Below are 17,746 nucleotides of genomic sequence, written 5' to 3'. Positions count from 1 at the left end.
TCGTGACCATGAGTACAGTCATATGCTGGGGACTACCAAATTCATCTCCAGCCCAGCCTTCTCCCCTGAACTTCAGACTGAAACAGCCAACTGCCTACTTGGCATCTCTACTCTGATGTGCCTAAAGAATATCTCAAATTTAACCTGTCCAAAATGAACTTCTTCACCAAAACCCTCTTCCCATCTTAGTAGATAAGTAACACTTTCATCCTTCTGGTTCCTTGGGCCAAAAACCATCCAAGACTCCTGTCTGTCTCACATCTTATATCCAACACACCAGGAATCCCTGTTTGACTCTACCCTGTTCACCTTCTAACTCTATCTGGAATCCCACCACTTCTCCCCTTTTCTAACACTAACATTCTGCACCAAGCCACCATTATTTTAGGCCTGCATTACTGCGACAGCCTCCTAAAATCACTGTCCACAGAGATAATCCTTCCTGAATTCTCAGTTCTTTCACTTCCTCTTCTGTAATGAGCGTATCCTTGTCCCCTACTTCTGCTACTTATTTCCATGATCATTCCCTGCCCACTGTTACAAAATTGCAATCCCCAGAACTGTAATTTCAGAGTTAAGAATCCCACTTTTGATTGCCACTCTTCCCCATCCATTATGCCCTCTGTGATTCCCACTCTAACACTGCTCCATCAGGGCCTACAATCCATCAGTCCTTTACTTTTTCACTGCCCCTCACTCTCCCCTCGTAGTCTTACCTTTTGTCTTCTTACAGAGCTTAAACTCTATGGTCAATAATTTCTCTGTCCATGTGCCCTTCTCTCTATGGTATTCACTTGGCAAACTCCCAAACCTGATCAGATCCACCTCTCTACCTAATCTGCACCTATACCCATGCAGCTGATGTGGCTGAATGAAAAATATAACCAAGCTGACTGATCCTACACTCAATTGATCACTAATATGGTAGAACATTTAACACTGCCTGGAAATTACACTCTATTTCCCTAGGTTTTCACTCCTTTCTTCTCAAACTTCTAACTCCTTTTCCCTGCGATCTTCAGTCTCGTATCATAACCTTCCTTTATATTTCAATGAGAAAAATGGAAGCGATACTAAGAGACCTTCCGTGAGCTCCCATCACCATACGGTCCTACCTACATCTGTGCCCACATGTTCAACCTTCTCTCTTGTGAATATGGATGAACTCTTTGTATCCCTATCTTAGACCGGACTTGTGCACTAGAGTCCATCCAATCTCATCCATTCAAGGATATCAAATTCTCCTCTTTGTTTCCTGTATCAGATTTTCCTGGATTATCATTTCCATTTGTATATATTATTTCTTCTGTTTTAAAAAAGTTACAGAAACTCTCTCTGGACTCCATTTTCCTCATCCAGCCACTCTGCTATTTCTCTTTTTCCTTTACAGCCAAATCTCCTGAAAAAATTACCTATATTCACTATCTCCAATCTAACTCCTCCTCCTCTCTCTCAAACCCACCCCAATAAGGCTCTCATCTCCACCATTTATGAGACACAACTCTTGTAAAGGTCAATGAAACACTTGTTCCAGTTAAATTCTGGTCATTTTCACATCTCAGTTAAACCCCATTGAAACATTTTCTGACTTCTCTGAAAAGGTCAATCCAGATATTGTATGCTGTCACCATTATATGGCTTATTATGGTTGTAATTTTATATTTTTATGTGATTCTTTGACTAATGATTCTTTCTTTTTCAATAAAATTCAAGCACCATAAGGGCAGGTATAATCTCTATTTTTCTTAATTGTATGGTCAGTGTCTAGCACAATGTCTGGCACACAGGAGGCCACCAATACAACTTGGGAAAATGAATGCTTTATTATCATCACCCCCATTTTAAACCTGGGAAAAGGAGGCCCAGAGAAGTAAAGGTACCAGCTCAAAGGCACACTGCAGATTATTGGTAGAATAAGGACTAGAATTAGCTGAACATACTGACATCAAGCACTATGCTACACTCTGGGGTTACAAGATAAATGAGGTATGCTTCTCTCCCCTCAGCCTACGCCTTATAGAGCTCCATCATATTTGGGTTGAACAGGACAAATCACTCAACCTGGTACAATATCAAGTCCTCCTTGTGTCCATGAGGGCTTAGCTATCCAGTTAACAGAGCTGCTTCATTGTCAACTGCTTTGGTCCCTGTATTCAAAGTGCCCAGGGAGAAGGCCTTTGCCCCAAAAGCATTGTTTGACTGTGTATGGTGATGGATATTAAGCAGACTAATTGTGGTGATCAGTTTGTAATATATATAAATATCAGATCATTATGTTGCATACCTGAAACTAATATAATGTTATATGCCAATTATACCTCAAATTTTTAAAAAAGCATTTGTTTGGAATTACATTGCAGGTTTCAGAATAAGACTCATCACTAATCTACAGATTATGCACCAGGAAGAACACTGGGAGGAGAGAGTAGGAAGATCAACTTGAAGTTACAACATTAAGATGCATTGTCAGCTAAAGGCCAGTAAGAAAGAGAGAAAAAGCATTTCATAAAGGAAATCATCAGGCAAACAGAAGTTGAGTTACACAACTTTTAAGGAACTTACTGCATTAAGAAGATCTATGTACAACAGTTGGAAAGCTGCATATTTCAAGAAAAACAAACCACCAGGCAGAACTGTCAATAAACGCAGTCTGATTTAGCACTTGTAAGGGACTGTTACTATTAAGGTGATCATATGATTCATTATCCAAAGTGGCACACTTTGGGAATAAAAAGAGGCACTACTAGATATTATGCCAGTGTAAACCAACTGTACTTCAATTAAAAAAAAATTCTGGCAGGTCAATGAGTGTTTACCAGGCAAACCAGCAGGATTTGTCACCTTCTTCGGTAACCATCCATTCATTCATTATACATCAAGAAAACCAGCTCCTCATTCAATCATGCAAATAACCCCATTAGGGAAATCAACCAACCAGAACGGACAAGATACCAGTCCAGTGTGGGCTCTGTTATAATCATTTTCACCCTGTACAGTCTTGTTAACACTTACCATTGCACTGAATAAAAACAGAGTTAGGAGTCACTTGCTTTATCTACTAGTTCTTCTTGCCCCTTCACACCTGATCTACATTCAACCTTTAGGAAGGCCATTTCTATCCCCACTTGAAGTTTAATCCTGATGCTTAAGAAAGAATATGTCTTTCTGTGCTAAGTCAAACAGATAGCTATTCTTTAAGTTTCTAGAGGCTTCCCTAGTCCCCAAAGGCACAGTTGGCTCACCTGAAGTTTGTATGCATGTGTGCCACATCTTCTTTAATCAAGACAGACTCTTAGATCATTCACTGAAGCAACATGGCAAAAACAAGATCGTCAGCCACAAAATTTTATTGTAAGGATCAATACATATATCCTTCTGAGAAATATTTTGAGCCATTCATTTGATGGTTATGCACACATCAGGATCTGTTTTACTGGTATATTTTGGTTTGCTTGGCAAGGGAAAATCATGAGTCAAGTCCAAAAGGCCTGATTTAAAAAAAAAATCTATAAAAAGAGAGGATTAAATATTGTCAGCCTTACTTTGTCAAGAAACATTGTACAATTCAAATCAAGATAATTCCATATAAGTCCAGCAAGGCATGTTGGCAAGAAGACGTGAAACAATCTATTATACAAAATGCAAAAGGAGACAAACATGAGTTATAAAAAATAAAATTTTGGTCAGAAAATCGTTACTACATGAAGCCACATAAAGGTATCTATTAGTCGCTTCTTTTAAGAGGAAAATAAATCAAACCGTTAGAAGGAAAAATAAGGAACATGTTTGGAAAATACTTCTGATACTAAGTGAATTCTTTCTCGCCTGCTATCTACCTCACAGACATCTAACTGACTCTTGCTAATCTGTAGAACTAAGGAAATAAAATCAGGGTTTGGCCTTCAGCGGCACACTCACAACACTCGAATGAGGTCCAGGGTAATCCTAGATCGGGGAATGTCAATGTTGAGCACTCGGACTTCCACTCTTTCTCCAGGGCCCAGTCCAAGACTCCTTCTCTTCTTCGTCTTAGAAAGTTTTGCTTCTGTTACATTTCGTATAGGAATCAGCCCTGATCTCCCCACTCCTATATCCACAAAAATTCCAAACAGGGTGGCATTCTCTACTTTGCCTGTAAGAACTGTCCCAACCTGCAGGTCTTCTAAGCAGACTATGCTTCTCTTGAAATCAGGTTTATCAAAATCTACAAGGAAAGGAGGGGGGAAAAAGACAATGTAAATAAGATACTGTACTTCCTAGACACAACATAAATTAGTGAATAAGTATTACAAGTATCACTTGTGTGCCCAGACCAGTATTAAGCAATGAGGTGGGTATAACAAAGAGCTGAAGACACAGGGCTGCCTTCAGAGAAAATGCATCCTAGCTGGAGAAACAGCATGCATAAAGCAGAAACAATTCAAGAAAATTTACTCAGTCTTGCTGACATGGGAACATTAGCCCTATATATAAGGACTGAGAAGAGTAGAGAGTCTTATTTTCTTCTTTATGAGGAGGTGATAAGAAAATATATTTGCTCAATGAATATGCAAGGCTAAGCCACAAACACTGAGAAAAGAAGAACTTTGGAGACAGAAGACTGGGATTTCCCCCCACCCGCCTCCAGTGCTTGAATTCTCACACTGTTTAAAGGGAGTAGAAAGCACACAAATGTTTAGTCACATGTGGATGAAATTTTAAATGTTCTCCTTTCTCACTTCCCCCCAACAAATCTGGAACTCAAGAATCAACTCCTATCCACTTCTAATATGTTTGTCCAGTCAAAATTTATAGATTCTTGATTATCTACTGCTGAGAAACCTATATCAGCTAGTACCTAATCCCCTTTCTCCTCTTTCAATTCAATTCATAAAACATTGACTAACTGCTATCATTATCTCCCAGCCAGGCGCTCTGCTGGGTGCTCGGGAGACAAAGATGAAGCGCAGATCTCTGTTCTCATGTTCTGTACAGTCCTCTTTTCTTGCTCACCCCGGTGTACATTTCTCCGTCATTAACACTATCCCCCCAAAAGTAGGCATAAAGCATGTCAAGGAATCATTATGGCTCTAGTTAAAACAAAACAAAAACAACAACAAATGCTTCATGAGGGAGAAGGTTACAACTAACAATTTAAACGGGGCGTTTGGATTATCTGTGGATTCCATTTACCCCTGCTCTTTTTGGCCCCCTTTCCTAGGATTACTGAATGTTGATTCTAATAACAAAGAACACATTCTACGCTTGGATCTCCTTTTACTAAGACCTCATTTTCCCCTCCACCCATTCCATTTCCTTTTCCTCCACAGCTGTTGGCCTTATCCTGATTACTTGTTAAAGCGATCCTTTACATTTGTATTAACAACTGGTCACCTCTTTGTTCCCCTCCCACAGTCCAACTATACTGAAATCAAGTTCTTTTTTTTTTAATTCACCTTTTGCCTTTAAAACAAAACAAAAACCCACTTTAAACTTCAAATCTCATTTTCCTCACAAAAAAAGGAATATGCTAAATTGGAATTGATTGTGTAGAATTCCACCTGATGCTGCAGCAGTGAATTCCAAAACAAGAAACCAACTGAATGCACTATTACACTGCGCAAGGACTGTGTCAAAGCAAAGTGAAACTAAGTCGTTGATCAGAGTCAGAGGTAGGATGGCCTCTGAGGCCCCACAGGCATTGCTTTTAATGCTTAGAAACTTCTTCCCCCTTCTTTCTTGCAGAGGTTCCTAAAGGGTTCCTGATCAGCTGCTTAGTTTAATTTTGCATGGAAAATCAGAGTCAAGAACTACTCGAAAATGTTTCTGAAGACAGCCCTGGCCATTGAGAAATCAGAAAATCCTCCAAGTGCCAGGCAAACTTTACCACTCTGACTGCAAGGGCTACATATTCAGTCCCTTGTCAGCAGGCTGCTTCTGATGAATTCAGTTTTGGAAACTAACTAGCAACCAGAGTGTTAATAAAATAGAATTGATTATGTCAGTGGGAAAACAGAAGACAGGATGAGTAAGAGAAAAGAATGAGGCAAGAAAGGAAATAATTTTGAGAAAATGGAGAAAAGAAAAGAAATGTAACATAAATACTGTAATGCCAAAACATCCAAAATACTATCTGCCCCTTCAAAAGTACAACTGTCTGCCTTCCTTCTTGGGGATGGTTTTAGTATTAAAACAAAAGTTCTCAGACATCTAGAAAACTGTGACTTACACACACTAGGGCAAAAGTCAATTCCAAAGAGATTTATTTGAAATTTCACTTGTCACAGTGATAAACACCGCAGTAACTGGTACGCTCAGTTCAGAGCCCAGGTGCATCTCTGTTTTTGCTCAACCGGGGGCATCACCAGGTAAGAACCAACTTAGCTGTTGGATGTTTAACTGAACCATATAACCTGAGTGTCGATCTCTGCTCTGAATCTACAGTGTAACTGGGATAATGAAGCAATCAACACCAAGACAGAAAAAGAAAGATGGACCAGAAAAGCCAGTACGGAGCATATTTGCCAACCCTTTAGTGCAGTGGTTCTAGGCATACCACCCCAGACGCCAGTTTGAAAACCACTGCTTATGTAGTATTCCTGCTAGACACGTATGGAATTCACATACAAGAACACGTCCAAATGGGGAAGGATTTGTCTACTGAAATATATACTTTGGATGGACCACCCAGAGGCTTCTACTTCCTACATTTTTGGCATAGGTCTTACTGTATGTTTCATTTTAGTTTTCTTCAACTTCTTAAAAAATTAATTTCAAACTTCCATAAAAGTCGAGAGAATGGTACATCGAGCTTGCTGGGTGTGTTTGTAAATTCTCTTAAACCTTTTCAAAGAAACCACCTCAACACAGCCTAACTCAGAATGAAAAAAGCCAAGCCCTAAACATGGTGCCATACAACTGACGTGACACTGGTGCCAATTCATTTAAATCTCAGGGCTTCCTATTCAAATTTCCTTGGGAAGTAGGTCATTTGATACCTTAATTCCTTCTTACCAGGTCACTGCTCTGAACAACTATGTCTGTTGTACTGCCTTCACCATCTACCTGTGCTGAAAGCTGAGAGCACTTTTAATTAGAAGGAAAATCAACAGGGAGATAGTATTTATTCAGTGTGTGCATTGACAGTGTGTGCAGTATCCAGGAACTTAAAAGTCTGCAATTTAGGGAGAAGATTCACTTTAGTTTGTGAACTCAGTGCTTTACCTTGGGACTTCTGGCTCTTATGAGGTAAAAATAGTTTACAAAAAGGTTATGAAAAATGTGTGCCTCCATGTACAGGAGCACGTGCACGATGCATTCATTCAGTATAATAGAAACAAGCACGGGACCAGGAGTCTGGAGACAGAGCTTTGGCTCTGGATACTAACTAACGGCAATGACTTTGAAGGAAGGTCACTATGCTTTAGTCTTCTCATGCACAGCATGGGAGAAGAGGGCATCCTATGGTTTAGGGTTGTTATGAGGGCCACAGTTGATGACGTGAGCTATTCAAGTTCAATGATTTACCTGTTCGAAAGTCAAAGCTCTCAGGCTGGCTGAGGCCATCTATGATGACCTGTAAGGTGTGCACTGTTGTTTGTAACCTTTCTGCAATCTTCTCTATTCCTTCTTTTTCAAGAAATGAATTTATTTTCTGTTGCATTTCAGGCTTTCCAATCTCACACAATGTCCCTCCAATGAATGACAAAAACCTGCAGAGGAAAAAAAAAACCCACCACACATTAATAATATTACTTATTTTACAATCTCCTCATGTAGGTCACCCTAAAATCCATTCATCTCAGATCCATATATCAATCAATCAGTAGGTCTTTACTGAAAATCTACTATGGTCCCATGACATAATAGATGGGGGGAAAAAAAGGGAGGGGATGACTTTAGTTTTTGTGCTACTTTCCAATGAAGCACCTGTTCAGAACCAGCATCAGACACATTTTACAGTGCAATGTTCATTAGAGTTTGGTGTCATATATATTTTCTAAATAAGGATACCTATATTTGCTTCATGTTTCCCCAAATTTCAGCTAGGAAAACTTATTTAAGTTAGCTATTAGGCAAACCATGAATTGATGACATCAAAATCCAGCAAAATATCCAGCATGCATTGCCAGCTTTTGGCAAATAAATCACCCAACTCCTGTGCCATACCGTTGCTCTTCACCTCCGTGTGCCCACAATATCAGTGTCACCTGTGCAGGCGTACCATCAACCTAATCATTCTCAAATTCCATCAGCAGTCAAGCCACACATGGACCACAGGACATCAAGGACACTAAGTACTCAGAGTCAACAGAAAAAATCAGGGTGGGGATTATCAAAAAGAAAAAGTAGCTTCCTTCCAAAATGGAAGCACTGCAAGCAAGTAGGACCTCAGTTACAGAATCTGAAAAGAGTTTATCTGTTTCACACATTACATAGCCCTGATATTTACAAAATAAAAATACTTGCCCTTCTCAATTTCCCTTTACTCCGTTTACCATTTCCCTTGCTTGTACAACTCCTCTCAATCATTTAGCTTTGGAGTTTAGTAATAAGTTAATTAAGGAAAATAAAAAGGTTAAGATGAATTTCCCTTCGATTTCATCTGAATATTGGGCTGTAGCTTACTTTCCTGATATTCCTCGGCTGGATATTTTTCTACATCATTAAGTTCCATTTCCTATGATTAATGGCTCTTTAAGAATGTCAACACAGTAATCAGACAGATAGTGATACTAATGCCCTCAAATCCTTTCCTCTAAGGATGTCTCTGGAACACAAGCAGGGAAAGGAAACTGCTAGAGGCTTGTCTATGATCAGAATTGGGATGTATCCCACTTGGCAGGTTGCTGCATGATCACAAAGGGAATGCTTCTAATTCCCAGTCTTTTTTGCATTGTTGTGTTCAACTAGAAAAGGTCTCTTCAGTGATAACTGGTGGTGATAATCTGTTACCTGGTGGAGAAAGCTCTCTCATCTCTCATTTAATCAAGGCAACTCTTTGGTTCAAATGAATAATCCTCATATATTTCCAAAGCTGCATTTTTAGTCAAAAACATTCACCAAAATTCAGCTTATTTTCTTAACAATGTATTTTGGTTAATAGTCTAGTAAAAGATGCAGGAGTTGGTGCTTGGGCTCTCTTTTCGGTTATGAGCTTCCATCCCAACTGGAAGCCACTGAGATATACACTGCACGTCTGTGTGTCCACAGCCTCCCCAGCCCACAGGAGAGGCAGCGGCATCTGTCAGTGCTGATGGATGAGCAGTAGCACATAAGGGCCCTGGTGACAGGGAACAGCTGCTAAAGCTCTGACTGATGGGGCAGATGACACATGACAACCTCTGCCACAGCCAACTTCCTTGCACAACTTTCTAAATAATACGTGCCCTGCTGAGCAGACTCCACTGGTATTTACCCTTTTGGCTTGACTGGTCTGCAACTGGCTATTTAGCAGAACATCCTTCAAATCCCCATGATTCTGGCTTACAATCAACTGTTAAAGTGCCAAAAAAGTATATTCATGGGCTGAAAATCTATAACCTTGAATAGCATTTTATAATGAATAAAAGTAACTAAAAGGCAGAAACTTCCCAAAGCACTGTACAAGCCTTGGCCTCGAAAACAAAAACACTGGCTCAGGAGGCCACTTAGTGTCTTAGAGTTGCGTGTGTGTGTGTGTGTGTCTGTGTGTATAACTAACTACTACTAAAGTGACCTCCATTTAAAGGATTCTGTTTATAGTGGTTGCAGATCTAAGAAGAATATTGGTCTGTTTAACCTGGGTCCATATTTCATATATCATTTTCATCCTCACATACATAAGCCTGAGGGCTCTGGTAACTGAAATCAATAAAAAAGCACCAAATTGTGCTCCTAGCAAATGCGTCAGTATTGATCAATCCTATTTTTAAATGACTAAGGGACAAAGTCAGATGCTTTTATATTTTGAAAACTGTCTTAAAAGTTACAACAGGGTTGCAGAAAAAGAAAAAATAGCAAACAAAAGGGGAGAGGGATTATAAAATGAATTCAGAATAGCATATGGATTGACCTCTCCCTTACTGGATTTCAAATATATTCCACTGTAAGTGATAGGAAACAATGTTTTATGCTCAGTAGCCACTCAACAAACATGTGTTCTTTTAAATACCCTAAGAATAATTTATTCTATATTATTCCAAATTTTCACTCTAGAATTGAGTGTGGTAAGTAATATCCAATACATGGTTTCACTTTAGAATTGAGTATGATAAGTAAAACTCAATACAAAGTTACTTTTTGGCTCAAAAGTACCACATAAAAACACAATGTACTTTATAAAGCTTAGAACTAGAACGTAAGTGAACATGTTCTGAAAAGTATGTGCCAGGCATTATGCTAGTGCTTGATAGATGTTCTCATTTAACCCTGACAATAATCCTAAAAGGTAGGTATCACATCATACAGAAAGGGAAAATTGAGGTTCAGGGAGGTTAAATAACTTGCCCAAGGCCACACAGCTATTTTCACTAACTGGAGTTTCATGTTATACATATCAGTGCATGTATGTTTATAACTGCAGTTACGTCAAAATTAAAGTGCTATATTTGGTTAAGATATAAAACACAATACTTTGGGTAACATTCTACCCACACAATTTAATGGTAGATTAGTTTTAAACATTAGACAGTTAACACTGATACATTCCACAGAGAAATTATTATATAAATGTATTTAAGTAGACAATTCTCTCAAAAGTCAATGTGTTATTAAAATCATAGTTTCTTTTTCTCTACTGTTTCTGAAAGGCTTTTTCAGTTCGCTAAGGACTGCTGTCTGAGCTGCTGTTTTTATTTAATATGTAATTTCATCCATCTTACTTAAAGTAAGAAAGTAGCATAAATGCAACAAATAAGCACATCATGTTCTTTCAGCACACATCTGCACAAAGTTAAAACACAGATCTTGCAGCAGAGAGACTGCTTGTTTTCAAACAGAATGCTATATAACCTAAAATCGCTGATACTTTCAACAGAAACTTGTTACAAATGCAAGGTTTTTCCCCTCAAAGAATTTTGTAATATTTTTCCTGAAGACTAAGAATCTCCCAAGATTCATAAGGCTTCAGATATAGCCATTCAGTTTTATGTAATCATTTCCAGCATGGAGAAAAAAATTGAGGAGCCCAGGATTCATTCTAGTAAAGCAACATGATACCCCACAGAGCACAGAAGAACCATGATGATGCCAACACCATCACTTTAAAAACAACTTAATATTAGCATGTGCTTTGTGGGCCACACACAAAGGATTTAAGACTCCACAGAGGATCAAAGTACTTCTAGTTGTCTCTCCACTCTGGACACTTTTAAAAGAGACTTTCGTACTTACTTATTTTTATCCATTAGTTTTACTCAGCTTTAAAGTAATCACATCAATAAACCAATAAATGCAAGAGCACAGTCATTTTAGAAATGTCAGATAAAGCAGCTCATCATTTGCAATAAAGGCAGACACTCAATGACTTAAAAAGAGAACATATACTCTAAGAGGTAACCTGGCCTTCTTAACTGTGACCATAGAGCAAGCGGTAAGACACAAATGAAAGTTCAGTAATAATTTGTTTCACTAAAAACCACAGATCCTATCTATATACATTTTTAAATTTACCACTCTGAATATTAAAGACTAAATATAAATTACAAGGTGGCAAAGAAGGAAAACCTGCTACCCCCTTTACCCTATCTCCCGGGAGCTGAATTCACCCAGGTGCGTGTGCAGTAGCACACTTTAGTTTCCTAGAGCAACCTACTGTATTGTAGAAGCTAGTAGGTATCTAGCGAAGGTAAGACTGAAATGGCCTTTGTTAGCATATAATCAGCCACAGAAAGAGCAAGTAATTTTTTGTAAGAACTTAACAGCTTTTGAAAACTTACATACTGCAGATAAACTTTTAAAAAATGTGACCCTTTCAGAAAGGGTAACCAGGTTGTTCTGAAAGCCCTTATAGACTTTGATCTGAGAGTATAGTTTTAAATGGTGTGCAGCTATCTGGGTGGCAGTGGGGGCACTTTTAGTGTCATTGCTCCATTTGGAGCATCCTTGGAGCACCTCCTGCATCTAAACACACTCTCTGACTTATGGGCAGCAGATAAAAACGAGAAGTGAAAAGGAGAAGCTGCCATAGATTAAGGAATGTAGTTTGTCTTTCAAAAGATTTGGTTTATAAGCATCAGACTGTTACCTGCTTCCAATGTCTTAAGAACTTAGTAAATGTTTCCTCCTTTTTTAAAAGGTCTGTTGTACATGCACTGAAACCGGATACTCGATGCACACTGCATTAATTGTAAGTAGGAGAATATATCCTTAGAAAACTGTTTTATTTTACTTTAGCAATTTAGTATGGGGAATTAACTTTGTAAAAACAAACAAACAAACAAAAAAACCAGCCAGTGAAAATGTGCTTACAAAGACATCCTCTAAAAGTCTGAGGTTTAGGATGATCTCTTTAGAAATAGTTGAAGAAGATATTGCTCATATAGCACATCAAACAAAATATCTAAGACCAGTGAAATAACCAATGCCACAAAGAATAAGCAGCATTAATTTGTATGTAGCTTTTCGTATTTCAGAACCACTTGCTGGCTATAATATACTCTGATTATGATCTAATTAAAGCTATAATGAAAAAACAAATGTATATACATCCAAATGAGTATGAGTATATAAAAATGGGAAGACATCATATGTTGAAATGTTGTGATTATTGCTCTAAAGGTTTCTAAAATCCTGTCTTAGAAATTGCCTCAGAAATAAACTTATAAGTGACAAAGGAAAATTAGTTTTCTTACACTTTAAGAAATAACTCCCCATTAATGAAACCCCACAAACACACGCACAGAAAAAACCCCAACAACCCAATACTATTCAGTTTGATCATCCTCTTTCCATTGAGTCTGGGTTATTTTAAACATACTCATATGCCACCCGCCCTCCCCCCACTACACCCTCAAATAATAAAGATTTGCTAAAATCAAGGCTCTTCAAAGGAATGTGACAAAATGCTTCAGTGAATTAAAAATAATTTACAGTGTAATCTTGTTTATCTATTCTACAATTTTGTATAGCACAGGGAAATATACACAAAATGTCATGATAACTCACAGAGAAAAAAATGTGACAATGAGTGTGTATATGTCCATGAATGACTGAAAAATTGTGCTGAACACTGGAATTTGACACAACATTGTAAAATGATTATAAATCAATAAAAAATGTTAAAAAAATAATTTAGAATTATATATCAATGTTACCTCAATAAAAAAAATTAAAAAACAAAAATAATAATTTAGAAAGGCACTCAGCTTTCTTCAGTAAGTTTTTATTTACTGTGGAAGAAGACTATGAAAGATGGTAGCAGAGCCTTTGACTTGAATAAGCTTACTCTAACTTAAGTGATGACAGTACATTGAAATAAATAATCTTTCACTTAATATCTGCTCTTATAGAGGTAGGATTTTACATTTAGATAGATACTTTGAAAGTACTTAATAAAGATGATTTCACTTAATTATCTCAAAAATTTATTGTGGATGTGGATTTGCAGATAAGGAAATCAAAACTCAGATAGATTAAGTGACCTGCTCAAAGTCACAAATCTGAGACCACAAGGTTGTAGCTACGGTAAAGGTCCATCATTATCACTATTTCATTAACACACTTTACCCCTTAACTTTGGGGGATTTTCAACATAGATGATTTAGATCCCAGATAAAATCTGGCACCCAAGACTACTGCCTGGGAGCAATTTATTATTTTTTAAACCAAATTCAAAAGGAAAGAGTTTGGTTCTTTTTAAGTTACCAAATAAGAGTTGTACAAAATTAAGTTAGTGGTTTCAAAGGCTGCAGACTCTGTACAGCTCAAAAACACTGTGTTTAGAATTCATATAATTTAATTTACTGTCTATAAAGCCATAATGTGGATTACTGCCTGTGAATATTTGAAAGAGAGGAGCAAATAAAAAAGTAGTATTCAAAAACACACTGGGTAGTGATAGTAGAGTTGAAATTAAACAGCTCTGGCACTACTAGGTGATAAAGCCCGTGTATTAGAATAAAGGACTTTCCTCCATGGGAAATATCTTTTTACTATGAATTCCATCCTGTCAAGGAATCTTATTTTCAAGGAATTTGAAAATGCTTAACATCTGCCATTTCCATAAATCCCCTGGTTGTCCTCTGAATGGGCAGAGCCATTTTTATTTCATTGAAAGAGCAGGAGATTGAGGTCAAAGTAATTTGCTTATGGGCACACAGAGAGTTAGAAGACAGGCTAAGATTAAAATCCATAGCTAGACTGGGGACAGGAAGGGGAGGAGGGAGATAATGGGAGACTAAATCAATACCCTACTGAGTTTCAGGCTCCAGACAGAGTGACGAAGAGGAAGAGGAGAGAAGGAGAAGGGCAAATACTTTGGAGATGGAAAAGACAGAAGAAGCACAACTTCATGGCGAGTAACTCCCTCTCACTCCTCATCCATGGGGTACTCAAAGGAGCTCCAGATATGTGGGAGAGAAACCAGTGACTTCTCCAGTTCCAGGACCCAGTGTAATATTAACAATGTCAAATTATATTATAGTTTAATTATATTTGGATCACATGGTAAAACATTTTCCTGGGAAACTTACGGTTATAAATCCACCCCCTCCTTTTCTTTCATGACTCAGCTTGACAGTCCATTCTCAATCAATCACAACAAAAATAACAGCAATGATGGCTATACCAGTAACAATAGCTTACTCTCTCCCAGGTGCTCAGAATTCTATAGACAGTAACTCATGTAATCCTATGAGATAGGTACTGTTATTAACCTCATTTAACAGGTAAAGCAAATGAGGTACAGGGAGGTTAAATAACTTTCCCAGATCAAATAGGCATGATTTGAACCCAGGCAACCTGGCACCGTGCGCCTCCAAAGGGAAAGTCAGGTACCATCTCAGATTCTTAAACTTCCAATTTATCTGTAACAGTCTTGCCCAACACTTTGTGCGGTGTGTGTTGGAACAGAGTGTAAGACATTAGATATGACAATCAATTCCTAAGAATCCCACATCCTGGTCACCTGATTCTCAAGTGGGTAGACTCTCTTTCATCATTTTTCTCTTTTGTGAAAGCACTTTTGAAAATATGATGAATGTTACTTCCTGGGAATTATAATAAGATGTTTGGGTTTTTAACTACAGTACTAACAAGAAAAAAAAAACACCCCAAATCACTTTTAGTAATCTGCCCTTTTGTCATCTTTATATTTTAGGTTTGGCCTCTCTTTTATGATTCTACATTTCTTTATGAAAAGACAATCTAATATTGTCTAATTATAGCTCCACAGAAGAAGTTAACATGGAGTAACTAATTGATACATGTCCTAAGACATTACTTATCAAAACCAACAAAGATTCTGCCTTAATTTTCATGTCTGAATGTTGCCAACTCTTGTGAGGCAAGTCCAGAAAAATTTAAGATCTTTCAAATCTGCAAATAACTTTTTAGGTCTGTTTACTTAATCTTCATTTATTTTACAGCATTTGTAGCTGGGTTTCTTTTCAGGCAAGCTTCCCACAAAGAAGCATGTTTTTATCATTGCAGAAGTTAGTTGGCACACGAATGCAGAATAACATTGTGGTGAATCTTAGATGTGGGGAGGTGCACCAGACATACTCATTAGACTAAGTGACTTACCCCTCAGAAAAATTACAAATCACCACAAGTCATGGGCCTTCTGGGTTGCTCACCGTCAAAACTATGAATATCAAAGCTCTCCTGCTGCCATTTTGTTTTGTCTTCTAAACAAAAACAGTCTGAACTCCCTGCATTATAGCTGCTTATTAGCCAGAAGGCTTCTCTTCTCACAGGGCAGAAAACTAAAGTTGGGAAGAATGTGGTGAAACCTCTGAAAGCAATGCTGAAAGAAGAGTTCAGAGAAGCTCAACCCTTGAACAGGAATGGGAAAGAAACAGAGACTGAGATGTGCTCCATCATTAAAGGGCTTCAGTATGGGCCACTAGCCAGTGTCTGGTTTGATTTATGTCAGCTCCACGGCAGAGAGCAAGGCAGGACTTCTAAAGGGTCTCCCCACCAAGCCCACCTCCATCCCCTCAATCCCCCACCCCAGGCCCCAACTGCTTTTTGCCCAAGGACACCAGTTGGGATCCTCGCATTCATTTATCTAATCACAGAGTCCTTGCTGGGTTAATTCTACTTTTGCGGGTTTTTTCCTCCACAACTTTATTGAGATATAATTGACATATAACATTGTGTAAGTTTAAGGTACATAATCTGTTGTGATACACTCATAACTGCAAAATGATTAACACCACAGCATTATCGTAACACTTCTTTCTGGTCACATAATTACCATTTCTTTTTTGGGGGTGAAATGTTTAAGATCTATTTTCTTAGCAATTTTCAAGTATATAACTGAACAGTATTAACAACAATCACCATGCTATACATTAGGTCCCTGGAACTTAACTTATATTTGGAAGCTTGTACCCTGTGATCAACTTGAGGTCTTAAAAACCTGACATAAGTTTTTCGTAAATTAAGAATAAACATTGGTTGGCTTTCGTACAGCAGATCTCCCGTCCCCAAGTAAATATTTTGTTAGGTTATGTGATTACTCCTGTTTCAGACCTGAATTTTAAATTGATGGTTGTTTACTCTCTGAAAACATACTTTTCAACACTGATTCTAAGGGGTCAGAAATAGGTACATAGGCAGTAATAAAGGGAATACCACAGTACTAATATTCTAGTGCAGACACTGAGATAAATCATTCCTTGATATACACTTACCCAGTCCATTATTTTGGTGCTGCATGTCATGTACCTGCTACACAGGCTGTTAACCACTTCTAGAAACTAATCTTTTCAAAATTTTCCCTGATGGCTAAAATAGAAATAACAATTAAATACTAACTAATGTTTTACCAAAATGAGTGCCGAGTGACAATCTTGACATTAAATTTCCTGGCATTTTTCAAGTTAAATCAAGAACATAACAACTTTCAAGCTTAACTATCTGGAGTGAATCAAATTCTTTATGCAGCAGATTCTTTGGGAGAGTGCCAGGTCTCACTGTGACATGTACAAATCAGCGTAATTTGCAGCACAAAGCACTACCTCCCGGCACCTTATTCAAGAAAAGAGGGAAATCAGATACTTGCCTTTGGCTCTCCTGATCAACCAGGATGGTAGGACAAAAACAGAGGAGGCACGGGGGAGTGGCAACCCCTAACCGGGCTGTTTCTGGACTTCATTCTACTCACAGCAGCCATTTTATTCACATGGCTTGCAACAGCCAACCTAGTGAAATCACACATGGAGACACTGTGACAATTTCTGGATGATGGCAGAAAATGGTTGATAATCCTTTCATGGTCTGTCTCTGTTTTCTAATCTGTAAAAACCAGGATGGCCTGGGCTCTGCACCCAATACTCTGCAGGCGTGGGACTCAACTTGGGGAGGTTCTGAAATCCCTTCAACCCACAGAGGATTCTGAAAGAAGTACTTACTCAACATGTGGGACAGAAAATGGCAGAAAGGATGAATGAGATGCTCCACAAACAGTTTTGCTTACACAACTGCATTGATCTCAGCCAGTTTAGACAACAGAAAAAATATTTAAATTGAAGTAATTGAAGTAAAGCTAGATACTTCTTTTTGCTCTATTAAAATCGTCATTTCTAAGTAGTTCCGTTTCCTCAGTTTTCTTCTGCGTAGT

General features: G+C 38.1%; 1 protein-coding gene across 2 annotated transcripts in view; it reads right to left on the bottom strand.

Annotated features, from left to right (window-relative positions):
• Positions 1-3,329: 3,329 nt before the first annotated feature.
• The window catches only part of SRBD1 (S1 RNA binding domain 1), a 178,964-nt gene continuing 164,547 nt past the window's right edge, over positions 3,330-17,746 (bottom strand). For both annotated transcript variants that reach the window (XM_031466939.2, XM_010997166.3), the window contains exons 20-21: positions 7,507-7,691; positions 3,330-4,204 (exon numbers count right to left, since the gene is read on the bottom strand). In XM_031466939.2, coding sequence (XP_031322799.1) covers positions 3,915-4,204; positions 7,507-7,691 — 475 coding nt within the window. In that variant the 3' untranslated portion in view covers positions 3,330-3,914. The remainder of the gene's footprint in view (positions 4,205-7,506; positions 7,692-17,746) is intronic.

Source organism: Camelus dromedarius, chromosome 15 (genome assembly GCF_036321535.1).
Source record: "Camelus dromedarius isolate mCamDro1 chromosome 15, mCamDro1.pat, whole genome shotgun sequence".
Lineage (NCBI taxonomy): Eukaryota > Metazoa > Chordata > Mammalia > Artiodactyla > Camelidae > Camelus > Camelus dromedarius.
Note: the sequence above shows the minus strand (reverse complement) of the source record. Positions and strands in the feature narration are given on the sequence as shown.